Source organism: Numida meleagris, chromosome 5 (genome assembly GCF_002078875.1).
Source record: "Numida meleagris isolate 19003 breed g44 Domestic line chromosome 5, NumMel1.0, whole genome shotgun sequence".
Classification (NCBI taxonomy): domain Eukaryota; kingdom Metazoa; phylum Chordata; class Aves; order Galliformes; family Numididae; genus Numida; species Numida meleagris.
The window spans coordinates 52,847,899-52,874,958 of NC_034413.1; the positions used below are offsets into that span (position 1 = coordinate 52,847,899).

At 35.2% G+C, this 27,060-nt stretch overlaps 1 protein-coding gene across 1 annotated transcript in view; it reads left to right on the forward strand.

Annotated features, from left to right (window-relative positions):
* The window catches only part of LRP2 (LDL receptor related protein 2), a 120,041-nt gene that overhangs the window by 44,762 nt on the left and 48,219 nt on the right, over window positions 1-27,060 (forward strand). Inside the window, exons 14-36 of the mRNA XM_021400007.1 lie at window positions 497-699; window positions 1,342-1,482; window positions 2,399-2,602; window positions 3,464-3,656; window positions 4,080-4,205; window positions 4,441-4,571; window positions 5,240-5,377; window positions 6,284-6,565; window positions 7,735-7,974; window positions 8,662-8,781; window positions 9,154-9,270; window positions 9,958-10,335; window positions 11,238-11,486; window positions 12,414-12,625; window positions 13,069-13,253; window positions 13,919-14,147; window positions 15,189-15,366; window positions 17,204-17,332; window positions 21,039-21,205; window positions 23,705-23,848; window positions 24,791-24,900; window positions 25,907-26,084; window positions 26,432-26,645. Coding sequence (XP_021255682.1) covers window positions 497-699; window positions 1,342-1,482; window positions 2,399-2,602; window positions 3,464-3,656; window positions 4,080-4,205; window positions 4,441-4,571; window positions 5,240-5,377; window positions 6,284-6,565; window positions 7,735-7,974; window positions 8,662-8,781; window positions 9,154-9,270; window positions 9,958-10,335; window positions 11,238-11,486; window positions 12,414-12,625; window positions 13,069-13,253; window positions 13,919-14,147; window positions 15,189-15,366; window positions 17,204-17,332; window positions 21,039-21,205; window positions 23,705-23,848; window positions 24,791-24,900; window positions 25,907-26,084; window positions 26,432-26,645 — 4,268 coding nt within the window. The remainder of the gene's footprint in view (window positions 1-496; window positions 700-1,341; window positions 1,483-2,398; window positions 2,603-3,463; window positions 3,657-4,079; window positions 4,206-4,440; window positions 4,572-5,239; window positions 5,378-6,283; window positions 6,566-7,734; window positions 7,975-8,661; window positions 8,782-9,153; window positions 9,271-9,957; window positions 10,336-11,237; window positions 11,487-12,413; window positions 12,626-13,068; window positions 13,254-13,918; window positions 14,148-15,188; window positions 15,367-17,203; window positions 17,333-21,038; window positions 21,206-23,704; window positions 23,849-24,790; window positions 24,901-25,906; window positions 26,085-26,431; window positions 26,646-27,060) is intronic.

The following is a 27,060-nucleotide window of genomic DNA, read 5'->3' on the forward strand; positions in this document are numbered from 1 at the left end:
CCCACCCCCCAGATGTCCCAGCACATAAACCCCCAAATCTTCCCTTCCCTTCCCTTCCCTTCCCTTCCCTTCTTCCACTGCAGCTCTTGGATTTTATTTTTGGTTGGTGGCTGGCGCAGCCATAAATTTTTTATATTCAAGGCTTCTTGGATATTTTAATATGTTGCAGAGATCTTTAATTTCCTCTATTTGTTCTCTTTCTATAATTATTTCTCAGTAATTTTGAATCTTTCCTTACATTTTGATTACTCTTTTTTATTCACTGTGTTTTCTTAGAAATTGCTAACATTTTTGATGCGTTTTATGCTTACAGGTTCTGTATATTTAACTTAATCTCTTCTTCATTTGGTCTTTTTTGTTTGTACCTCAGCTGCTTTTATGTCTATAGAAACAAAAGCTAATGTATAAATGAATAATCCAGTGCCTCTTAATCTGTTAAGAAAAAATATGTTCCATATAGTATTTTGTAATTAATTAAAAAAAATCTTTCTTACAGGAGAACAATAGCTCATGGAGGCTCACTAATTCCTCATCCATATGGAATTACTTTATTTGAACACAATGTTTATTTCACTGATTGGACAAAAATGGCAGTGGTGAAAGCTAATAAGTTTTCAGAATCGAACCCTCAAGTGATCTACCAGTCTTCACTGAGACCGTATGGAGTGACGGTTTATCATGCTGCCAGACAGCCATATGGTAAGACGCTGACAAGATTGTTAAGGGGGGTTTAGGAATTATCCTATGAAAACTTGCTAAAAATAATGAAGGATTTCCATTTTGAGGCAAAGAACTGATTGTAGTACATACATTTTTTTTTAGGACTGGTCTCTTTTATTCAGTACTTTCATCCAGCTCCTATTGCTAATGATGAGTCAAATGCAAAATTTAAAAATGAGGTTTACAAAATGTATTGGTATTTGGAAGAGTCAAACTTGTACTTGAACAGTTTTGGCATTTGGGACTTTTCTTCCTAAACAATGCAGTGAAGGTGCAGTTGGAAAAGGCTACCAGTATGAATGAATTTTGTGAGCTATAATTATGAAGTAGATCTATGTGGAAAATTATCAGCCTGATGACAGTCTCAGTGCTGTGCACTGAGTATCTCTGTACAGAACCGAATACCTTCAATGCTGATTATCTTTGATGGGAATTCAGCACACTCCAGGATGGAACTGGTGTTGTATGATTTCCGTGTATTGTAATTCCTATAACGTCCACGTTTTATTGTGGATGATGAAAAAGTACTGTAAAATCAAAACAATGATTTAAAAAAAATATCAAAACACATGCCAGTACGTTGACAGATGAAGTTACAATCCGATCTATATTATTTTCCAGTGAGAAATCCTTGTGGAAATAACAATGGAGGATGTGAACAGATCTGTGTTCTCAGTCACAAAACAGATAATGATGGACTAGGTTATCGCTGTAGATGTATACTGGGCTTTGATCTACACATAGATGGACGGCATTGTGTTGGTAAGAAGGGACTATATGATTGTTAGAAATAGAAAAATTTCATTAACTCTAGAGATATTTATAGAACTCGTTTCTTCTCTTCAATAGCAACGTGTTTTCAATATGCCAAGGACTTCATGTTTTTCTATTACAATTCTAGTTGATAACTTTAAATGTAATCTGCTGAAGTTCATTTCAAGCCAAAACAACTTAAACTCACCACTTTCTGTGAGCATTTTAAGAGTTTGATATGGAATATGTGTAACCAGCAGTATGATTAAGCTCTTAGCCCTAAAATCAACCATGGATGCTTGGAGATTTTGCATTATTTGAACATGGAAGGCTGCTTAATTAGAGTTCTGCACAGGTTAAGTTGTTCTTCTCCCTTTAACAAGCATGGGAAGAATAAGAGATTCAGACTTGGGGTTGTGAGCTTCCATCAACAATCCGCTGCTCTCTGGGTGAATTGTTACTGGGAGGTTTGCCATTGGAAGCTATTGGCAAATTAAGCCATGTATCTTTTCTCCAGTTCTACCGTTTAACCATGTAGTTACACTTCCGGCTTCTCAGATATGGTCTGTCTATATGGTGACTCCACAGAACCTGTAAATTATATTTATATATATGATTGTAAAGAGATCAGTGTGAGAGATTTCTGCATCCATAGGGATGTTTTCTGTAAAGATGTATTAGGACCATGGTAACAAGGCAAAAAGAAGACCTGGACACATCACTTAATATTCTGTGTTGTTTTGTTTTTCTTCTTCTGTTCGTTATTTAAATCTATGTATATTTAAATTTATATTGTCTTACTCTTTCTTTCTTCAATTTCCAGGATATTAATGTTGTGAAGGGAAAATAAAGCTTTAATTAATTAATGCTCAATTTTCTTACTCTGTAAATAGCTAAAGGCTGTGTCTTGTCTTTTCTTTTGCAGCTGTGCAGCAGTTCCTGCTATTTTCATCCCAGCTAGCCGTGCGGGGAATCCCGTTCAATCTTTCTACTCAAGAAGATGTGATCATACCTGTAACAGGGAGCCCTTCGTATTTTGTTGGAATTGACTTCTGGGCTCAAGATGACACCATTTTTTTTTCAGACACAAGTAGAGACATGATCTATAAACAGAAAACTGATGGTTCAGGTGAGAATCATTCTTAAGAAACATAGTGTAATTGTGATAAGGAGAGTACTATGTATATCCCTAAAAAGCCACACAAAAAAAATTCCTTTGTGACATAGACAGAAAAATCTGTATTGTCTCAGTAATCTGAAAAATGTTTGTCAAATGTTGGTTCAACTCATATTAAGCTCATGAAAGTAGTCAAAAATTGCCTTCAGTTATTTGACAAATTTGGTGAGTGTGCATGAGAATGAATAATTTTTAGTACTTGTCACAACTTGTATTTGTCATCCTTGGACTATTACACCTTTTGGTAGTATAAGACTGAGTTTCTCTTTTTTGTTTCCCTATCTGAAGAGCAGGATGTTTGTCATAAAACAGCAATAAAGAAAAGGAACTTTACTGTTACAAGATTTTGGGAGTCCTGTTTGTGATAGTGTGAAGAATATTTCTATCTAAATTTTAGTGATGATCAGATGCGTATTAAGTCAGCGTATAGCCTTCTGAACTTGCATGATGCCTTGGATCAGAGTAATGGTAGACTGCAGCTCACAGTCTGGTTGTTGAGTAAGATGTAACTAGAGGACTAAACAGCGCTGTGTCCTTACTTTCCTCCACTCATAAAACTCCTTCCAGTGGAAGCTTTGGTGACAGATTTTTCTCTTGGCTTGGCTAGTCATTACTTCTCTTTTGGATTTATGCTCCTGAAGCATATGCCTCCTTCACCTGGAGCAAAGGGCACCCCTCAGGGCTTTATATTAAGTAGCACAGAAGCAGCGTTTTTACCAGAGAAAACCATTAATTTTGTGAGTAGAATAATGCATTTGGGTATTTCTTCTGATCCTGACTGTGTACAGTGATTGTATGTATTGTGAATTCTAGGAAGAGAAATTCTGACAGCTAATAGAGTGGAAAGTGTTGAAGACTTGGCCTTTGACTGGATCTCAAAGAATCTATACTGGACAGACCCTCGATACAGAAGCATAAGTGTAATGAGGCTTGCGGATAAATCTAGAAGAGCTATTGTTCAGAATTTAAATAATCCTCGATCAATAGTGGTTCATCCTGTCATTGGGTAAATAGTCTTTGATTCTGTCTTGAAACTACATGAACAAACTAACTTTTTTTGTTCACTGCACGTCAAAGTTATTTAACACTAGCCTTAACTCTTTGACTGTATGCATAAATCAAAAGGATCAGGAGAAAATTCTTTGTAATATTCATGCTTATTTGCAAGTATTACCCAGAGGATGCATTTTTGCTTGATTCTTCCTCCTTGTAAATGGTTATATGAAATCCATAACAATTTTAACAGAGTATGGATATATCATGTTGAGAGGGACAAATCACTTCTGATCATCTTGGAAATCATTGTACACAGGATAAATGTTGTCTGTACCACTATTCACTGAGGAGGGGAGGGAGGACAAGGCAAAACGTGTGGGTTTTTTTAGATATGTGTCTGTGGGCTTATGCATCTTCTGGTGTGTTCTTTCAGGTATATATTCTGGACAGATTGGTTCCGTCCTGCTAAAATTATGAGGGCCTGGAGTGATGGATCACATGGCTTACCAATTGTGAATACAACTCTAGGCTGGCCTAATGGCTTAGCCATTGACTGGAGGTAAGGACAATACAATTGTGTCAAACTGTGTGCACTGGCACTTCCTTGTTGAAGACATGTTTTTTCTTTTCCAGCTTTATAAAAGCCTGTAAAATGCAAGGTTCTCTCAGACAACACCCCCTGCCCCTTTCCTCCACTCGTAGCATCTTGACTGATTAGGATTATTATTGAATGTTAGTTCTTCATAATAAACATCATGTTATTTGAAGAGATAAGACATTTTCATTATTTCTAGTTCACTAAGACTGTATTGGGTGGATGCCTTTTTTGATAAAATTGAGCATAGCACCTTTGATGGACTGGACAGACGAACTCTTGAACGTATTACTCAGATGACTCACCCATTTGGCCTTACTATTTTTGGAGGTAAGTCTGGTACTGAAAAATACTACCTGTTAATATCACGGAATGTTGTTCATATGATGATGTGTGAGTATGTGAGATAAAACATGTTTTTTGCAATGTTGTGTTTTGATTAGATATCTTAACTCATTTTATTCAGCTAAGATAACTCTTAGGGCAACCAGGCCAATATTCTGTAGTAATTGTAGCTTTCAAGTTGGAGTGCTTGAGGTGAACAGACAAGGTAAATCACCTCTCTAGAGATTATCAGCAATTTCAGGATTTTATTAATTATATGTAGAGTTTATCATTGGATTTATGATGCGTGCAAAGAAGAATAACAGCATCTGACCCTTTTGGATATTGTGCAAAAACCTCTTCATAATATTCTAACCTTTTCAAAAAAGAAGTCTAGATGAATTATTTTAAAAACTGTCTTAGAAATTGAAATGTCAATAGAGTATATTATATCTCACATTAAGCAAGATCTAAGCAGTTCTTTTATATGTGCCTCTAAGTGAAGGCTTCACCTTTGCTGCAGTAATGGTGGAAGTCCTTTAGTCTTTTTCAGGAAATAATTATGAAAAATTACTACATTTGTGTGAAATGCCTTGCAGTTCTATCTCATGATGTTTGATATTTTATATCATTTTGCACTGTAACTGTTGTTTGTTAAATGTCTTTCAAAACAGGTTATGCCTATTTCACTGATTGGAGACTTGGTGGAATAGTTCGAGTGAGAAAGTCTGATGGAGGAGAAATGACTATTATTAGGAGGGGCATTAGTAACATTATGCATGTTAAAGCGTATGATGCACATTCCCAAATAGGTGAGCTCATTTGTTGTACAGGTGAAAGATGCGAAATATGGAATAAGAGACAATATTTTGGGACATTCATTCAGGACATTTTGTTCTCAATTTTACAGTGGCTTTACTTAGTCATGACTGTGACGTGTGACAGACACAGCACAGCTTCTTACAGTCTCAGGTTCTGCACTGGAGTGATTTGTGACTGTATGTGGTTTTTCTCCACCATATCTGTTTCTTTATTTAATAATCTTGGCAAAGGGAATTTTGACTCTGTTGTATCTTGTGTTACTTTATCACCAATTACAGCCTTGTATTTATCTTTACCCAGTATAAGTTTTAGTTAAACAGAACTACTTATTTTGAAGGATTGGATAAACTAATTAAACTAAGTTAAATTACATTTATTAAACTACTATTCTTAAAGTAATCCTGTGCATATATCTCTAACTTCTTTTTACTCATCAATTCTATGCAGTTATATGATCTAAAAAAGGATTTGATACTGTAGTTATCTTAGTAAAACACCCAGAGCACTTATCAAAGCTTATGCTAAGGTTCACTTCCTATTTGGTGTCCAAACATTGGATCAGATATGCTAGTCTTGCTTAGACAGAAGTCCTGATTTACTGTATTTATTTGCAGATATTTGCCAAAAATTAGTGGAAAATGTTGACAAAATTGTATAAGGTGTGTTTGGCTTTCTTAAACATTTGTGTCATTGAAGATTGTACGGAATCAAGGGCATATTTTTGACTTACTACAGTTACTGCCAGTGAACTTAACCATATTTTGCATTGTGAGCAGAATCAGATTTTGCTTCAGCATCTTTTTTTTTTTAATTCTTTTGCAGTTACTCTGCACTTTTAATAGTTTTCAAGCTGTTATCAGTAGTGTATACCTACATCTTTTCTATCACTCTTTAAGGCTCTAACTACTGTAACAGAGGAACAAACCCCAATGGAGACTGCAGCCATTTCTGCTTCCCAGTACCAAATTTTCAGAGAGTTTGTGGTTGTCCATATGGCATGAAGCTGGCTTCAAATCAACTGACGTGTGTTGAAGATCCATCCAATGAGCCACCAACTTTACAGTGTGGCTCATACTCATTTTCCTGCAATAATGGAAGATGTGTGCCTCGATACTATCAGTGTGATGGCGTTGATGATTGCCATGATAACAGTGATGAACAAAACTGTGGTTCTTTAAGTAAGTGCTCCCTGAAATTTACAATTAGTATTTGGTGATTTTATTTCTGAAAGATTGATGTGTCAGCCTGATTTCCTTGGAATAAAACCTGATTTTTTAGGGTTGTATTTGTGGATAAATCCTGAGACCTATTTGGAGGATAAGTTACTTTGAAAGTAACAGGATAACTCGTAGGAGATTCAACACTGGACAGCTAAAGAATGCACAAAAATACTGGTTCTCAACATTCATTTGAAGAGTAACAAAGATGTCTCTACTAAAGAAAAAGTCTACTTTTTTTCTTACATTTTTGTAAATTTTAGAGACATTGGAATATCACTTTCTTCTTGTATTTTAATACACGGAGAAGGACAAATAGTCTTAATAAAGATGAAGACATTTAAAAAGAGCACCATAAGAAAAATAACAAAACTGTTTGCATTGCCTAGCCTACTTCTAAAATAAAAGCAGCACATTTATTTCATTTAACAAATGAATTAAATGGATTTTTTTCAGGTTTTCATTATATTTGGGCACTTCTGAATTGTTTGTTACATCTTCATTTTCACAGTGAAATTAGTTAAATGAGTTCATTTCCTGGTTTTACTGTAAAATGACTCATGCAAAATATTTTGTTGATCAAATGAAATGGAGAGAACAAATGAATAGTTGTAACTGATAAAATACTGAAGAGTTCTTGGCTCTTACTGCATGTTTGGTGCTTCTTCAGAGTTAATCTTTTAAATCACTAACAAGAAAACAGGACATAATAATAGAATGCGTCCATTAATACACAGAAGTAACAAGGATGACTAAGGCATAAAATCTATTTCTTATTAATAGGATATTTTAGAATAAATCTTTTTTGGGAAAGGAAAGTATAAAACAAATGGTTACTTGAAGAATGATTTTTCTTATTCTCTTCTTAGATTGGTTTGAAGTCTTAGTAATTTATAGCTTTTTATCCTTGCAGCTTAAAGAAAACGTCATAAGAATTTAGTTTGATTTTGCAACAATTTTGCTGCATGACTGACATTTTCATTTTAAGCAATGTGCATTTTAGAATTTGATGCATAATTTAGACATTCTCTAAGCATAGTAAATATGTAAATATATTTAATATACTGGCAGGGAAGGTAAATTTTGAAGATTGTTATAAAAGTGTTCTCCTATTTTATTTTTTTGTTTAGACAATACTTGTTCCTCATCAGCATTCACCTGTGCCAGTGGACAGTGTATTCCAAGTCGCTGGCGTTGTGATAAACATAATGACTGTTTTGATGGCAGTGATGAATTGCATTGTCCCACACAAGGACCCACTTCATGCCCTGAAACCCTGTTCACATGTGACAATAATAGATGTATTCCTAGGATCTGGCTATGTGATACCGATAACGACTGTGGTGATGGGTCAGATGAAAAAAATTGCAGTGAGTATCTAAACTGTCTTTTTTAAAAAAACAACAAACAAAACAAACAACGAACACCTGTGTATGTCTATATAGAGATGTCTGTTGGTGTAAGAATGATAAATGAAATTAGGAAGAAAGATCTAGTATCTAAGTGAGATTAATGTATTTCATTATGTAAGATATTGAAAACTCACCTACTTTGGGCTACCAGAGCCACGTCGAATGCAGAAAAACCATTAAAAAGCAGTAAGAAGGTGCAGCTGTGATAGCTGTAATCATGATGCTGCATAATGTTATCCACTACACTTTACAGCAAAAAACAACTAGATCTCTCTCATTCTAAATACATACTTAATGAGTGATTTCAATAACGACGAATGGTGTGGTCAATTAAATGAGTGGGGATGTTTTTATCCAGTAATATCTGTAAATATTTTCCTGTGAAGTAAGTCAGTTTCTCCGTATACTTTAATTTGCATTATTTCTCACTAGTTGGAATGGTCTGTTTCTTTTGCATGAGATACAGTCCACATATGAATAAATAATTTATTGATGTTCATGTAGCAGTGCTTGTCATTTGTGTGATTGCTAGCTGCTTCATTGCACGCTGCAATTTAGTGATATTGTCTGTATGTTGTCTCTGTATTATGCTGATTTCAGAAGAGAGAAAATAAACACAGGTGCGTTTACTGTCATTCTTAACAGCTTTCACAGGTACTTGTGAACCCAGGCAGTTTCAGTGTCCAGACCATCGCTGTATTGACCCATACTATGTCTGTGATGGGGACAAAGACTGTGTAGATGGTGCTGATGAGCATGACTGCAGTAAGTGTAACCTTTGTTTGTTTTGTCTCTCTTTATTGTTTCTTACTGTTGTGCCCTGAAGGGTATTTGGTGACCTCATGTTACAAGCTCTAAGATAGCAGAAGGTATAATAAACCTATCCATAAATTAGCTCTGTTTATGATACTTGTTTTAGCATTTATAGTAAGCCCTTTGATCTTTTAGGTGGTTACAGAGGGCTGAAATCAAAGTTTTCTGTAGACTTCAAATCATTGCATTTTCTGCATCCCATAGAAATCATGGTCTTCAGTGGAATGTGGACTTCTGATATTGTAGCTGCCTTGTGCACCTGTAGAAAAATATGGTTCAGTCTAGCTCTGCAAAATGAAGTAACTAACTTTTTTTTTTTTTTAGTATACAATTGCAGTGGCACAGAGTTTAAATGTATAAGTGGAGACCAGTGTATCAGTTCTTACTACCAATGTGATGGTGTTTTTGACTGTAATGATCACTCAGATGAGACTGATTGCCGTAAGTATAGAGAGGCAGAAAAGCTTCATTTATTAGATAATGCTGCTCAAATTTTTGTTTATTTGCTGTATCAGAAAATTTGAAATACTGACATTCAAACTTCAAAATTATTTTTAGATAAACTTGTCTATAAATAGTTCTTCTGAGCAGAAATTTCAAACAGTAAATTTCAGCTCAAGGGTAGTTTCCTGGCAAAGAGCAGAGTCTGCATTCCTTTTGTCTCTAAAGTTTTGTTTTACTTGGCACCTTGGTCTCAAGGTTTCAAAGTAAGTCTTAAAAGTCTATTCAGCTAGAAAGCTGAAAATCTTCACTCTATGAGAGTTATATTAAAATTTTTCCCTTGAGACATTATTTACGTTTAAGTTAGTATTTTTCAATATGAGATGGTGAAAACTTACTTCAGAGAGTAATTTCATCTTGTGTTGGGTATGTACATAGTATAAACATAATGTGTGCTTGGTCAAAGCATAACCATAGATCATGCATTGCTTTGTTCACTGTATTATAAAGTAGGAGCTAATTTGGCCAAATTCTGGAATGTCATGTAGATTGAATGATTGTGATTCTATGGCCTGATTTAAAAGCAACAGAGCTTTTTATAGTGTTGTAACTACTTAAGCAAGACAAGAACTGAAAACAGTAATTTTTCATCTCCAGTTTCTGAACTGTTGAATGTCACTGTTTTAGCTACAAGACCACCAGGAATGTGCCACCAGAATGAATTCCAATGCCAATCAGATGGCAATTGTGTTCCTGCCAACTGGGAATGTGATGGCCATCTTGACTGTGCAGATGGCTCAGATGAACATCATAGATGTCCTGCCAGGACCTGTCCTCCATCCCTTTTCCGCTGTGACAATGGCAACTGTGTCTACCGAGCATGGATCTGTGATGGTGATAATGACTGCAGGGATATGAGTGATGAAAGAGATTGTCCCACGCAACCCTTCCGGTGTCCCAGTTGGCAGTGGCAATGTCCAGGCCATAGTATCTGTGTGAATCTGAGCAAAGTTTGTGATAATTCTGCTGACTGCCCTAATGGAGCAGATGAATCCCCACTGTGCAGTAAGTTCAAGCGTCTATGATAAACTACAATGTGCCGTGACTTCAGACAGAAATGCTGAGTATCCAAACAACAGCTATGTTATATTCAGCATGTATCATTATTGTAGCAACATTTCTAGCAGAAATTGTAAACTCACTATAATTAAAGCACTAATTCTGAAGTGGAATTTGCTTGCAGTGAAAGGAGACTAAGATGAACTCATTAACTATATCCAATCTTACGCTCTGAATTATATTCTGATTTTCACTGACTTCAATATAGGCTTTTATATAACAATATTGGAATGAGCTTTGTGTTCTCTAACACGTTCACTAAAGAAAGGTACACGCCTTAAGTTCAGATTAAACGTGATTCAGTCTTTAATATTTTCTTTTAAATTTCTGATTTCAAAAATCATAAAAAAATCTAAAAGCTTATGTGTAGCTAGCATTTGTATTTGCGTTGATTATGATTTGATTTAATCATAACCTTTTTCTTTCTTTCTTTCCTTCTTTCCTTTCTTTAATCAATGCACATTCTCAGATGAACCCCAGCCAGGTATGCTTATAAGTGATTTTAAGTTATTGTTTATTAACACGATTTTAGTACTGGAGTTGTACAGCAAATATTTTGTATAATCTAGGTATTTTTGAAAACATTGTTACAAGTGCTTAGATAGTATTTACCACTGAATCCCAGAATTCGGTATTATTATCTGCATTTATATGCATTGTGTTTGTTGTATTTTGTGTAAGAGCTTCAGTCTGGTCTCACTCACATGCATAACTGATGATTGTGCAGCATGTTTTAACAGCAATTTCTGGCTGGTAATGCAATTCCAAAGTTTAATTGATTAAATTAAATTCAGTATAGGGAACTTTTGTTAACTATTGGCGTATTTCCTTTCCCAACCCCACTTCAGATCAAGAGAGCTGCTCTGATAATAATGCAGGCTGCACTCATGAATGTATTCAAGGACCCTTTGGAGCTCAGTGTACTTGTCCTGTTGGATACCAGCTCGCAAATGATTCCAAGACGTGTGAAGATATTAATGAATGTGACCCTCCAGGCTTCTGTAGTCAGCACTGTTACAATGAGAGAGGATCTTTTAGGTGTTACTGTGATGAAGGATACATTCTGGAAACCAATGGGAGGACTTGTAAAGTGGCAGGTGAGGAACACTGGTGCCAGCCTAAAGAAGGACAGTAGTGCTGGAAAATGTCCATTTTTTTCATTTTCATACTGTTATTTTTTAAAAGAGCTGATGCAACAGCCACTGACATTCATAGCAGGTCACCCTGAGTATTAAAACTGCCACCACAGGGGTTAATTAGAAACTATTATTTTGTTGAAACACAATAATTAAATTAACACCCTGGGTTATTAACTCCACAATGGTAAAAAAAAAAAAAAAAAAAAAAATTCTTGAGAAACGCAGTCCTAGGCACCTCTGAATCATAAGTTAAAATGTGCTCTTTTATGAAATTCAATGCATAGAGAGTGTTTAAATCCCAGTCTTTTCATGAGGTTTAATGCCTATGTCATGCTCTTAATTCTGGAGAACAAGGAACACTGACCCAGCCTAGTTCTTCCCTGTTGTTCTGTATCTCTTACATAGTGTGCTGGCTGTACAGAGGCACCATAAACCAAGTTAATTTTGTTACCACAGGGTTCCTGGTTTAGGTACATCCTCAGGTTCTGCAGACTGAGGAAGGTAACTTGTGGGAAAGAGACCTTTGCAGTTTGAATCAGGATTGGGAGTTGTGAGTGGTTCAGAGGGAAGTAAGTTCTGGATGTTAGCAGCAAAATGAGAACCCAAGGTCCAGACATGAGACTGGAAGGAGAGTCTGTTAGGATAAATGATGAAGGAAGAATAAAAGAAAGCCAGAGTAGATCCCAAGGCGTCAGGATGGACAGAATAGATATGATAAAATAGATTTGCCTGAGATTTGATTTTGAATTTGCCATTTCAACCCATGCATCTAGATATAATTACTTTGATGCTGTAAAACCATGTCAAATTTCTCACTTATTTGTCTAACAGAATTACTGTTGGATAGCTTATAATGGTTTATTTGAACTTCTTTTTCTTTCACAGAGTCTGAGAATCTTCTTTTGCTAGTGGCAAGTCGTAACCAAATTGTTGTGGACAACATCACCTCTCAGTCACACAGTATTTATTCTCTCATTAGGGATGGGAGGAATATTGTGGCTATTGATTTTGATTCAATCTCAGATCGTATCTTTTGGTCTGATACAACACAGGATAAAATTTGGAGTGCTTACCAAAATGGGACTGACCGAAAAATAGTAAGTTTCACTGAGTTTCACTTCTCTTCACCGTTGAAAGAAAATGAGGACACTGTGTCTCCACTTAAGGGAAGAGGCAAATCCCATGTAGTAAGAAGGGATATAACATAGACTAAGTGGAACAGCTCAGTAGATGCTAAGCTAACATTTCCTACACCTTTTTGAAAAAGAAACATGAATGCTTTTCGTAAACTTGGTAACACTAGAATATAAACTGATTTTCCCCGTAGTAGGTATGTACTTCTTCAATAGACCAGCTGAAGTTAGTAACAGTGGGTATGTGCCTAGTAAGCACTCTGGGACTCATTCTGTATCAAAGGCCTAGAAAATAGTAGAGATTTGGTTCCCTGTTTTCTGTTTTATAGAGAAGTATAGTGTGAAAAAGTGATAACAATTTGTTTGTTCTCTCTCTTTTTTTTTTTTAAATTTTTGTTTTTAAACAGGTGTTTGACAGTGGTGTCACCGTGACTGAAAGCATAGCAGTAGATTGGGTAGGACGCAATCTTTACTGGACAGACTTTGTTCTGGAAACAATTGAAGTCTCTAAAATGGATGGGAGCCACAGGACCGTGCTGATTAGTGAAAATGTAACAAACCCAAGGGGACTAGTGTTAGATCCCAGGACTGAGTAAGTGGAAGAGAAAACTGAAAAGATTTTTTTAAAAACAGTGTGTTTACAGTGTTAATTTAAATATTTAATATCAAATGATCATTATTTGTAATCTGTTAATCTGATTTGCTCTGACAAGATATTTGTCTTCCTCAGAACCAGATCTCCCTGTATTTGCTTCCTAGGTACAAACTTTAAATTTAAAATTTTGGTATATCATTATTAGTCAGATATATGCCACAAATATATGTTCAACATAAGGTAGGGTGCCTATTCCTACCTGACAAAGAGTACGTTCCCTTGTAGCCCCAAATGAAAAATAATTGCCATCACCTGTTAATGTCATCACAAAAATGCCTTCCTGTTTTGAGCAGCAATAGAGTAAGTAAAATTTTACGGTTTGAACTGTTCATGTGCAGACTTCTGTTTTACGAGCTCTCCAATGCCTTGAACTCTGCTTACTGCCAGCCATGTGGAGCTCTTCAGTTATACTGTTAGCACTATCAATGCACGCCTGTGAAAGCACAAGCCCACATCAAGTTAGTATTTAGGCACCAGAATCACGTTACAATCAACATTGAAAAGTAAAATAAAAGTATTGCTTTTATTTTTTGGCTAATGAAGCTTTGTAGGCAGCTTTTTTTTTTTTTTTCAGATTGGTAACTCTGAGTTACTTTTTTCAGTGCTCATGTGATGTTCTGGACTGACTGGGGCCAAAACCCCCGAATTGAAAAAGCCAGCATGGATGGCAAATTGCGAACAGTGATTATTAACAGTAAAATCTACTGGCCCAATGGACTCTCCATTGACTACCCAAATAAACTTCTTTATTTTGCTGATGCTTATCTTGATTATATTGACTTTTGTGATTACAATGGGAACAACAGACGACAGGTGGTTGCAAGTGATTTGGTAAGACTTTAATTGAAAAAACAGTGTTTTTCCATTTTCTTGTTACTACTTAACAGTGTATTTGCACTGTCATAGCCTTGGATGTGTATTTTTCTTCAGAATGTTCTGGTGAAGTAAGTAATGAAGTATTTTAGCTGCTTGTTACAGCTGGAAAATGAATTACATAAACTATTTAATCTTTCAGATCTTCAGTGGATCCTAGAGCTAAGCGTGGGCTTAATGCTTTAGATCATTTTCATTTGTTCTCTCTACATGTGTGATATCTAAAAGTGACATCTGACACTGCTGTTACTAACTGTTGTATCTACAATACAATAAAAAACTCTGGAGGACTTCCCCTTGTCACCTCCTGTCAGTGATAACTGCAGCTTATCTTAACGGCAGCAGAGGATGATCTGCTGCCAGGATTTGCGATGTGCTAGGAATATCGTGAAGACTGTAATTCTGGCAGGATATCTTTAAGCAAAGATATCCTGCTGTCAGTTGGCAGAACTGTGTACCAGCACAACAGTTTAGTTGTTCTCATAAGCTGGTATAAATAACAATGTGCATTTTTAAGAATTGAACCTTGGGAAGCCATTTATCTTTGGCTAGGCAGACAATTCTTGTGCATTAGAAACAGGTGCAATCTCTCGTGCCTCAGTCTTCAGAAACACCATTGAGCCATCTTCTTCAACAATGTGGTAAGTTATAGGGAAGCTTATCGTGACTACAAGGTCTTTACAGATCCACAACTCTCACATTTTCTCTTGTGCCCGTGAAAATCTGCAACTGGGTCTTTATTTTTTGTTTCCTTGTGTTCTGCCTTGCAGTAAGACTGCTTTGTTAATTCCTCATGCTGCACATATTTAAAAAAAAGTTTCCCTCATAATTGGTGCCTTGTTTTCAGGCAGTAGATGATATTTCATACTCATTTGCTAAAAATAGCTTTTGAGACACAGCTGCCTTTTTTTTCTTTTCTTTTTCTTCTCTTTTTTTGAAATTTTGCTTAGCTTTGTATTTATCTCCAGAACTAAACTGATAAACATTCTTGCCTTACAGGTTTTGCAACATCCGCATTCTCTAACTATCTTTGAAGATTTTGTCTACTGGAGTGACCGGTATACTAACCGAGTAATTCGGGCCAATAAATGGCATGGAGGAAACCAAACAGTTATGATTTATAACATTCACCAGCCTTTGGGGCTTGTGGCAATTCATCCTGTAAAGCAACCTCATGGTAAGTTCAGCAAAACAACTCTGATGATTACAAAAATATGCCACAAAGTAATGTCATGCATTCTGGAATCAGTCATGTCAACAAATAGTCTGGGTTAAAACAAGAAAATAATTTATGCCATTGACTTAAAATGGAAGATCTTTTCAACCTTTCCAACCTTTTGAATAATCTGGTGTTTAGGGGAGTGACCTAGGGAGCATGTGAGCATAATGAACAGCCAAAAAGAATGATAGGAAAGTAGCATGTGCAGCTTTTCTGCTCTTTATTTTGTAGTTTTTGTCATAAAATTGGAGCATTTTTGAAATTATTTTCATTTTTAAAATCTGTCTCTGTGGCAAACCAGACTTGTTCCACGTACAGAAGTTATATCATGCTTTTAGGCATATTACTGTCATCATTCTTTGAAAGCACTTTTGCTTTGTTTTACTTAATGAAATAATAAATTAAAATCCTTCACTGCATTCAAGATTGACTTTGATTCCTTCTGCTCTATATCTTGTGTCAGGGGTATTTTTTGGAAATAGATATTACAATGACTTACATTCTCTTTTTCCTGAAGACTTTCTAACAGAGGAGGGCAGTCTTGTATCTTATTAATGTGCTAGTAATTTCTAGTGCTACATTATGTATGCACTGTTTTGGAACAAAACCTTCCTCGATCATGCTCATAGCTAAAGCTACTTAGCACTGTTGCTAAATTATTTAGTCACAAACAGGTACCATTAACTTTTACATCATAATTCTGATTTAATAAGTTTTATTTTACAGCCTGGGGTTTAAAAATATTTCTGCCACAGGTGGAGAAAGTGGCTAATTTTCTTCATTAAATTAAATCAGTTCATTTCATGATTTTCCTTTTAGATTTGTTTTGTTATTCTTAACATGGACAGACAGAGAAGAAAGCACTTGCCAAATAGCTCAACACTGTAATATTTGCAAATGAAGACATAATTTTTTGATGATTGAAATTCCAGATACAGTTTTAAGACTGTCATCCACTCTTCTTGTTTTGTAAATCATTAGATTTCACATCAACTGGATTTTAGATAGAGATGAGCTATTTTCTTATAGTTTGAGTTTTGAGTTTATGTCATTGTTTTAGTTTGCCATCTTGTTGAATTATTTTCAGTTCTTTCAGCTTTTTTCTATCAGGAATAATTTGTCATATCCTGGAACGTACCAGCTTCTTAGAATAAAACCTGCTGCAGTTGCTAAGGGTATTCATTCTTACAATATGATTTTTATTTTATGAAGATGACTTCTCCTGAAAAATCCTCTTTAACAGCATTTTTGTGGAAGTGATCTAAATGGCTGAATTTTAATTTATAGTAATATTAGCAGTCATCGAAGACCTTCTAACTCTTCTGTTTCTATTTCACAACTTAGACTTCAGGTTTCAAAGTGATACAAGAAATTATATGTTGAACTCCTACTACCTTTGAATGATGCATAGTCGGCTATGTTATCTCTTTAATTTTCTCCAAAAAGTTTCAGTAAATAATTTAAATCTCCCATCCAGAAAGGTTATTCTGATCAAAGTCTGAAAGTCTTGCAGGCCTTCTGATGCAGTTAACGGAATTTGGAAAAGGAATTTGACAGATTTTTATGATAAGAAAAAGAAAAGATCAGTATGATAATGTTGCTGGTTTTACAGGAAGGTTTATGTCCTATTTTAAGTGTATTGTAATGCTTGTGGTTCTTGTAAATAACTTGATTTTAAATTTCAAGGAAGTATTGGAGCTGATTTAGTGCAGAGTTGACATTTTCAGTAGCACTGAATAGCTTTCCAGCTTCTTGTATTTTTAATAGTTGCTAATAAATGTATTTTTCTTTTCAGGTATCAATTCCTGTGCATCATCACCCTGTAGCCACCTCTGCTTGCTTTCTTCATCTGGACCACTTTTTTTTTCCTGTGCTTGTCCTTCTGGATGGATGCTTTCTCCTGACAACAGGAACTGCATGCGAGGTAGGGCAGTAGTTGTGAGACATGAAAAAAAGACAGGATTTTCAGAGCCATCCCTCTGCCAAGCAAAAAGCTTTCTTCAGAACTGTGAGCTGCTGTTCATGAAATCAAAGTTTGGGACCATTCCAGGTAGACTTCACTTAGGAAGGATGGAATGGAATGTACATGGCCTAAAGGTGTGGAGCCAGGTTCTGGAAAGAACTCAAAGACAGAGATTGCTTCGTTTGGGAGAAATGGAAGAAATGCTTATTTTAAGCACTGTAAAAAAGTTGCATTTTACATTTTCTCAACATGTTGAATGTTTTGCAGTTGCATCTGTAAGGAGCAGAGCATCAGTTAAAAATGAAGGAGTTTTCTGGCAAAGTGTTGTCCTTGGCATTATAAATATTCAGCCTGGAAGCAGATTTTAAAGAATTGCACTTGTAAGAATGTAGAGATGCAGAGTGAGGAGGGAATCGCTTGATTATCAAGTCTCCTTCCTTCCTGTCCTTGAGTACCACCACATAATGTGTCCCTTTTTATCAGTCAGGCTGCAGCTGAAGATTAATTTGGTTTCTTGCTCCTAAATTTCAGTGAACCTCACAATTTTGTTGTCTGGAAGCCTTCTTGTTTTCAGTTTTATTATATTTTTTCTCATTTATGTCCATTTCTTATGCTGTTTTTGTCCTTTGGGATAAAAAGCATCAGTAGTTCTCCTTCAATCCTGGTATATATTCTGTGTATATTTTTAATGTGACTTATCACATTCATTCTCAGCTTGTATTTTGCTTTGAAAGAAGTCATGCTCCTTTGGTTTCCTCTTGTGTGGAGGGATGCTGTCCCTGTTCTTTGTCACCCTCTTCAGCCTATCATTTCAGATAGGATCAAAATTTCACAGCTTGAATTTTTTTTCCTCCAGTGTAATAAATTACCATGCCAAATGCAGGAAGTATAGAAACAGCCTACAATTTTAGATGGTAAAGGTGATATGTCTGTAAGAGAATTAATCTTTGCAAACAAAACTTCATATAAAAATGTACCATTGAACTTTCTTTACCAAAAGATTTGCAAAAAACATTCAGCCAATTCATTAAAAAAAAGTCACGAAAAAATCAAATTACTGGCAGTCAGTTTGTGACAAGAAATTTGAACATATTAATTTTGTCAGATAAAGCTTTCATTGTGTATTTTTCCCATCAGCTCCTTAGTAAGAATGCTTCAAATCACTGAGGTTTATGTAGAAATTAACTTTGGGATAAGCTAGCACTAGAAATCTCTGTGTCAGCTTAAAGATCTTTTTCATTTAAAACTATCTCAGTTTTAAACACTACATCACTCTCTCTTCCTACTTGATGCTTAGTGATCTGCTCTTTAAAGAGCTGTGTGGGTGGTTTTTTTGTTGTTGTTGTTGTTGTTTTCTTTAGAAATCTACTAGTTTTAGTATGTGCAAGCATTTAGATGGATCATGATGAAATAAACGGAATATGGCAGTGAAGGAAGTACAGGTGTTTTTAGAGATGGACCTAACTGCCACTGACCTGAGCTTATAGTTCTTATGGGTATTTCCCACATGCTGTGAATTTCCCTGTGTCTCATTAGGTACTTTTTGAACTTTTTTCTACAGATTCATAATTAGTCAATATAAATTGTGTAGGAGGGAAATCGAAATCTCCTTCGAAGCACAGTTCTTATAACATGCCTGGGCTTATTTTTTTCTTTCTAGATGAAGTTTATATATTTAAAACAGTATTTGGAAAATTTCTATATATTATTGGGTGATTTTTTTCAATAATAGATTAAGTGAAGATTATCACACCAGAAGAAGTTATACAAAAATTTGCTGTTTATGGTGAAAGAATTGAATTATTGCTAATGATTACAGGAGAATAGGTATTTGCTAATTCTCTTCTTCAGTTTAGTAGACCAGCATAAGCTTTCAGAAGGATTGGGGTGATGTGCATATATTTAATTGCCTAGTGTATCTACAAAGCAGTGATATTCCTGACCTCTGCACACTTAGGTAGTTTGTTAAATATTGCTAACTTCATGTTGATGGAATGGTATTGATTCCAGGACTGCACGATTTCTATTTTCATATACGACAAATAATGCTAATAGTATAAGGATGCCTTTGGACTTCTTTTACATTAAATTGCATTTTAGAGTTGATATTAAAGGTATCAATGTAGCAAGCTGTCTTGGAAACAAAGCAAAGAATGTGTTGTAATCTTGTATTAGTGTGACAAATTCAGTATCTTGCATATTTAATATAACAATACATGAATTTTATCATTTATTGTTTAAAATCACGCTAAGTTTAATAATTGCAGAAGAGATGTTCTATCTATGTGATAAGCTACACAGATTTTAGGTCAGTGTATCTCAGCAAAATTACTCTATTGCCCATTATACAAATGAAGAATAATCAAACTATACGTTTCTGTAGGTGTTAATCTTAAAAGAAGCAATCGGCAAAAAAATCTGAAAAGTATAATTTTTTTAAATGAGATTATTAAATTTATGAAGTACAAGCAGTTTAGAGAACTTGCATATTCATGTTTCAGTGGAATTCGATAGTGTTTTATACTACGTACAATTTGAGAGGGAATAATGTCCCTCAGAGTCTTTCATGCACTGGAAACAATTTCACATGAATTTCATCAGGCAACTATTTGCCAAAATTTGATTTTGAGCTAGCATGAATTATATATAAGCTTTTGTCAATTTTGACAAACAGTTCTGGCTGCTAGAGAGTAGGGAGAATCATTTTAGAAAAGTGCAATGATGCTGTATTTTTTTCATGTCAAAAATTTCACTGGAAAGTTCACATAAACGTATTAAGTAGCCAGTGAAAGAAAAAAAAAAAAGAATCATCTATGCCAGCAGAGGAGTTCGGTAACACCTACCTCCTATATGGCAACAACTCAGTTCCCTCTCAAGTAGTAGCTTATGCCTGTGGAGAAGTGATTAGAATGTGTTCTCTCCTCCAAAGGTAAAAGGACAAGGAAGAGGGGAATTCATGTTCGGAAGATGCTCTTCCCATACTCCCTAGCAGAGGAGAAATTACATTGCTGACTTGCATTTATAGCTCTGTGTTTTGTCAGAAAACATGACTAGCTGCCCTTTATTTTAATAACATTTAAGCATGAGGATTGGTGTTTAATTGAAAGTAAATTTACTGTTTTAGAGATAAAGTTAGTATACTATGTTAGAGATAAAAGCAAAAAAACCATGATACTGCAACTATATTTAATAATAAGGATCAGCATTTGTTGCTGTGACATTGTACATTTCTTTTGAGTCCTGCTTAGTAGCCATTACAATCTATCTCAGGCATATCTTGGCTCTAATTCCTAGAGTTTTGAAAAATCTGCTTAGAGAAGCTGTGGTTGAGTGTACTTCTCCCCTTGGCTAGCAATAAGTGATCCTACCTTATTTACTTCCTTTTCAGAATTTGCTTGCATGTGCGTTGTGATTGCATAGTGCTGAAACATTTGATGTTAAAACATTACAATTGATAAGCTCAGTCTTGTGAGGTAAAAAAAACCATCATCAACAACAAAAAAACTTGCACATAAATGGTTTACAAAGCATCACAGGTAATATTTGTCATCCCTGTTGTCTTTAAGGTGCCTTTGGTAGAGGTGGGAAACTTATTGATGCCATTTTTTTTTTAACAGAGCAAATGTATTGAAAGTTAACTCTTGACTTACATTATATGTTTTCACAGTTGAACACCCTTTCCTTATTGCTGTAAGAGATAATATAATATATGGAATTTCTCTGAATCCTGAGGAGAAGACCAATGATGCTATGGTTCCAATAGCAGGAGTTCAAAATGGTGTTGATGTTGACTTTGATGACTCAGAACAGATGATCTATTGGGTTGAAAATCCAGTAAGTTAGTATTTGTGTTCAGAACGCATGCTAAAATAAGACTTCCTACTTTAAAATAATGTTTATGATTGAAATATGTTAGCATTAAAGGTAAGAATTTTAATAAATATAATTGAAAAGAATGAAAGGATTTTTCCCTAGTATATATGAAAGAGGCTTCATCTCTTTTGTAAATTAGTTTTCATATTTGTCCACCAAAATATTTAATAAATCCTATTTCTTGCAGAGACATGAAGACCAGGGAGTACTGACAAAACTGTACTCTAAACCCTTTGCTGTAGTCTGCTCTTTCACCTATCTATTGGCTTAGAACTTAATTCTGCAATTAGAGCCAAAAGAGTTCTCCTTGGACATAGTACATCGGACCAGCGGCACTAAATATTAAAATGATACTACGTACCATTAGAATGAAATTACATACTTGTATGATTTGGTTTCTAGTCTGAGCACTTTATGAGATAACATAGTACAGAAGCATCTTTTTCTTAAATAGAAGAAAAGCGTAGTAAAGTTACAGCCATTCCAGGTAGCAAATACAAGGCTAATATTTTTAAAAAATAGTTCAAAATATTTTTTAATAGATCATTATAATTGTTTGAATAAGTCTCTTCAATTACTCTATGGAAGCCTGGGAGTTCGATCTGATAGGAAACAGGATTCAGCAATATGTCTCTTCACTCTTGGAAACTTAAAAGCAGTTGATAAATTCTCAGGAATCTATTTGATTTTCCATGCAGTCTGAAAAAATATTCTTGACATATCTCAGCCAGCAGATAGATACAGCTGACATTTACAGGAGGTCAAACAGTTTTGTAGGTGGTCATGGGCTGATGTATCCATTAACACAGCTGGCAAGTGAAATGCCAGGAGCCTCGGCAGGCTGAGTGCAGATAAGCACTGTATTTTAGTTAGATCTTGAGCTTCAGCCTGACAAGTGGATGACTATGGGCTGTGACCCCTACCTCTGCCCCTGACCTGCAGGTCCTGTGCTGCCATTGTCACCAGCAGAGCTGAGGCTTCTGTGTCAGTCATGGATTTCTCCCTGAAGAAGATACTTCTGTTTATAATAACAGAAGGATATTTGCCTGCTTTCTTTATTATAGTCCTTGTCCATTTTGGCTTTTCTTATGAGTTTGTCTGCACTTACATAGTTTGTAGCTGTAATTTCATTCCCAGTTTTGGCAACAATTGAAGCTGTAGTTAGACCTCAAGAAAACATCCATCCTCTTGCTCACCTGGTCTGAAGCAGGAAATAGAGAACTCACTATCGGAGTCCTCATGATTCTATCTTAAAAACACTTCCCAAGTATTTTTATCGTAAGGTATCATGTTCCATAGGTTATTTGAAAGCAAGTGCCAATGATAGACAGGAGAATTCGTAATGGTCTTTGAAGTACCTGTGATGCCATATGCTGGCTAGAAGAATCTACAAATATCCAGCATTTGTCAGACTCTCAAAGTAGGATTTAAAACAGTACAGAAAATGATCCTTCATTGCTAATTTTTCTGTGGACCTAAGGATTCAAGAACAGGTTAATTTGCAAGTAGCACAATTTTGTTAGGATTCAGCCAACAGCACAATACTGGTGTCTAAGAAATTGTACTTATTTCAGTGAGCAGTGAATTAGGTCTGGAATTCTTGATGAGAGTTTTGGTATCTGAAGCACTGGTCCCTTTTTTGAAATGCCATTTTCAATTCTGCCCTGAGGTAATTCTGTTAGATGGTATATTAACAAAGCAATTAAGAATATGTGTGGACCTAAAGATTACTGAGTGATTTTTCAAAATCAGTTGTTCTGCAGAACTCCTGTAAAACTGAAGCATCTGGAGGAAATCTCAGATGGACAGCTATAGTAACCACTTCAGATCTCAGTGTTGCTTGTCCCTCTGAGTTTTGTCATTGTTTTTGTATCATGCTTTAACATCAAATTCTGTAGCTACTACTATTGAGCCTGCAAGTCATAAGTTATTTCAGAGATCATTCTGTGATTCTGTGAAAACTGCAGGGTTAATCTCTGTTTTGATTCTGTTTTGATTAATAGAATTACAGTTTATTAGAATTTGGTTCATTTGTATTTTTGCTTATAGAGAACACTATTTCCCTTTATTAAATTTGAGATTTATTCAAGTTGGCTAACTGAGGTATCCTGGTGAAATCTTTTGATAATAAAGTACAAATTACTGTAGTGTGCCTATATGTAGCTTAAAAATAGACAGTTGAGGCTCATGTTATATAGCCGTTTTATTTCTGTGAATCACTTTGGTTAATGAACTATAATGCCTCTTTATACCGTATACTTACGATTTACAATAATTTTTTTACCATGCTTATGAATTGAGCATGTAAAAATACTACTGCTCAATTTTCATTTTTCTAAGAAAAAATTGTAATATAAAGTATCTGCTCACATGTTTGGAATGAATCAGGTTTTTGTTTGTTTATTTGTTTGTTTTTGATGAAACTACTCTAGATGTTTACATTTTTGTTATTTTTCCAAGGGTGAAATTCACAGAGTGAGGTCAGATGGATCTAACAGGACGGTTTTTGCTCCAGCAGCTGTTATTGGTGCTCCTATTGGCCTAGCATTGGACTGGATATCTGCAAATCTTTATTACAGTAACCCAGGAACACAGTCAATTGAGGTAATAGTTAAGAACAACTGAAAACTAAGAGCCTAGGTATTTTGCTGCTACACATACAGTTTGAAATAGAACTGTTTTTTAGTGAAAATCAGAATTTATTTTTTTAAAACACAGATAAATAGTATGAAGAAAAATGATTTGCACACTTGAAGAAACAAACAAGTTTGTGCACAGTCAAAAGATTTTAAAAGCAGTGTATTCTGGGAACTTTATTTGTGCATGGATCTCTTTTTCATGTCAATAGTCTCCTAGTGTTTCACACACAAACTTCCCTAACACAGTAGTTACTACTACTTCTATTATTATTTTCTCTTCAAAACAAAGATCCTACTGCATTGCTTCTGACTGTAAAGGAATGTGGCCATGGAACGCAGTAAGATCCAGTCCCGAGTGCTCTGGTATCCTATTACGTATCTTACTGGAGGCAAGCAGTCTGATAACATGGGAAAAATAAAAATGCCATTCAGAGTAGGGAAATAGAGAGTAAGCAACACGTAATATAGAGATAAATGTGACTAAGTCATCATGGATTTCCTTGTGCTAAGGTATAAATGCGTACTGTTAGATTAAAAGTTACCTAATTTAAACAGATACAAGGTAATACATGTAAAATCAGCATTTCATCAATGCCTTCCTCCTGTAGTACTCAATATATTATGGAAGCTGAAAGATTAGCTTTTTTTTTATTTTTATTTTTTACCTAGGATACTTTAATATTAACGTAAGCAGGTTCTGAGCTTCTTCATGGGGTGCATGTGAGAGAAGAAAGAACACTAGAGTTCCTGCAATTTATGTATTATTTATATATATATTTATATATATTTTTGTATTTATATATTCCTGCAATTTCAGCTCTTGGTGGATTTAGACTTCCTTCCTTTGATTTAACCATCCATCCTAAGTTCTGTATTACATGCTTTGACGAGTTCAATATTTGCATAGGTCCTGAAGCTGCACGGTGAAGTAATGTACAGGAAAACTCTGATTACCAATGATGGTACCCCTCTGGGAGCTGGCACGCCGATTGGTTTGACAGTTGATCCAGCAAGAGGGTAAATTACTAAAATTGCAATTGTATTTGCACTTGAATATATCTTCTACATTTTTCTTAACATTTAGGGTCTTTAGCTTCAATCCTGGATTTGATGTAGGTTTTTAAATTTATTCTTTCAAAGGCCTAGAAAATAGTTGCATGGCTATGTAAATTGTTGAATGGATGTCCATTCTCCTTAATTTCGTATACTTAACATTCTTTTTAATTAAAAAAGATCTCAGAATGACTGTTTAAAAATATATATAAAAAAAACACCTCTGTAAAATGGGAACCCAGAATAAAGAGAATTATGAAGTACTTATTTATTATTATCATGTGATTTCTGTTTTTAAGCCTGTTGATAGTGAAGACACACTACATGGGGAAAATGTCAGATGCTAGAGAGCATAGTACCAAAAATGACTTTAGTGCTTTGCCCCCAGTAAAAAAGTGCACTATGATGAAATCAAAGTGTTTTATAGGACCATGTTAGTAATGAGACTGTTCTGCTGGTGACCTGTAAGTCTTTCAGATAAATGAATATCTGGCTTTTTGTCTCTGTTATGGAATCTATTTGCCCTATAGCTGCTCTTCAGCATCTGGGACCAGGGCTGTGCACATATTCCTCAGTGCCAGTTAATTGATTTTTTTGAACTTGCAGTTTTAATTCTAAATTAGAGCCAAACTTACTGTTGAAACTTTGCAACCATCTGTGAATCAGAATTATTATTCTCCTGCCTTCTTATTATACTCCTAATAATCTTCTGAGCCTACCTCCTGACAGTATGGTGGATGATACAGGAAAGAGTATTTGAATTTCTAGAAATGGTTTAACAAGCATTGTTCTTCTAAAACAAGATCTCTTTTTCATTGAGGTTCAGTTCTGAGTGATCTCTATTCATCATGTGCCTAAGTATTTGACAGAGGAAAGAGATGGATTTAAAGATATGATTTATTGTCTATAGGCCATTGATTTCCATCACCAACTTTGCTAATAGGTGTGATAATGTGTTCTTATGTTACAGGAAGCTGTATTGGACGGACCAGGGAACTGACAGTGGAGTTCCAGCAAAGATTGCCAGTGCGAACATGGATGGATCAGGCATTCAAACCCTCTTTACTGGCAACCTTGATCATGTAGAGTTCATCACCATTGATATTAAAGAACAAAAGTTGTACTGGGCTGTCACAAGCACAGGAGTGGTAAGTGATACTTTTGTAATAGTTGGTGTTACCTGTTTATTTGTGTGCATGTGATTCCCAAGACTAATCCAGTTACTTCAGTTTACTCACATAACTGGGAGATGCAGGACCAAGCAAAATCTGAATAACAGTTACTGATTACCTTTAAAAATAAACAATGACTTGAATGAGGAAACAAATCGCTATTAGCATCCTGCTAACCTTTTCTTCCTCTCTGTGGAAGGTACATAAAGACTGTGTCCATGGAGAAATTGTAGTATCAAATGTTGTATTTTAATTTTGCATTGTAACATTGAACATATATTATTATAAGAAGTGTAATGTTAAGCTTTAAATTGATTTCTTAGATTGAGAAAGGCAACGTGGATGGTACAAATCGTGTGACTCTCGTGGTTCATCTTTCTCATCCATGGGGAATTGCAGTGTATGATACCTTTCTATACTATACCGATCGAGATTATGAAGTTATTGAACGAGTTGACAAGTTTACTGGAGCAAACAAAGTAGTACTGAGAGACAACGTCCCAAGACTGAAGTGCCTACGAGTGTATTATAGAGATAGTGAGTATTTGCTGACGAGCTATTTCAAGATTTCCAACTTGTGAAAACTCAACTTCCATTAGAGACAGAACACATGCTCCTTCAAAACAAACTGTTTGATGTGTCAGAAGCATTTACCTGGTTTTACCCAGAGGTGTTCAATTGTCCTGTTAAGGCACTTATTGTCATGAGACAATTTACTAAAACAGCATCAATGTAAAATTGACTAAATAAAAAATGCTGTTACTTTAGCTTTAAATTTATGTATCTTTTTTGTCTGATTCTTTTACCTGTTGATCTTAAATGAGAAGAAACCAACAAATTGATTACTGACACATAATGCTTAGATGGCAGTTAAGATGTTTTTGCCAGCTGGTTGTTAATACTACGCAAGTATATTAATTGGGTTGTACATCTCCAGGAGTTTGTGATGATA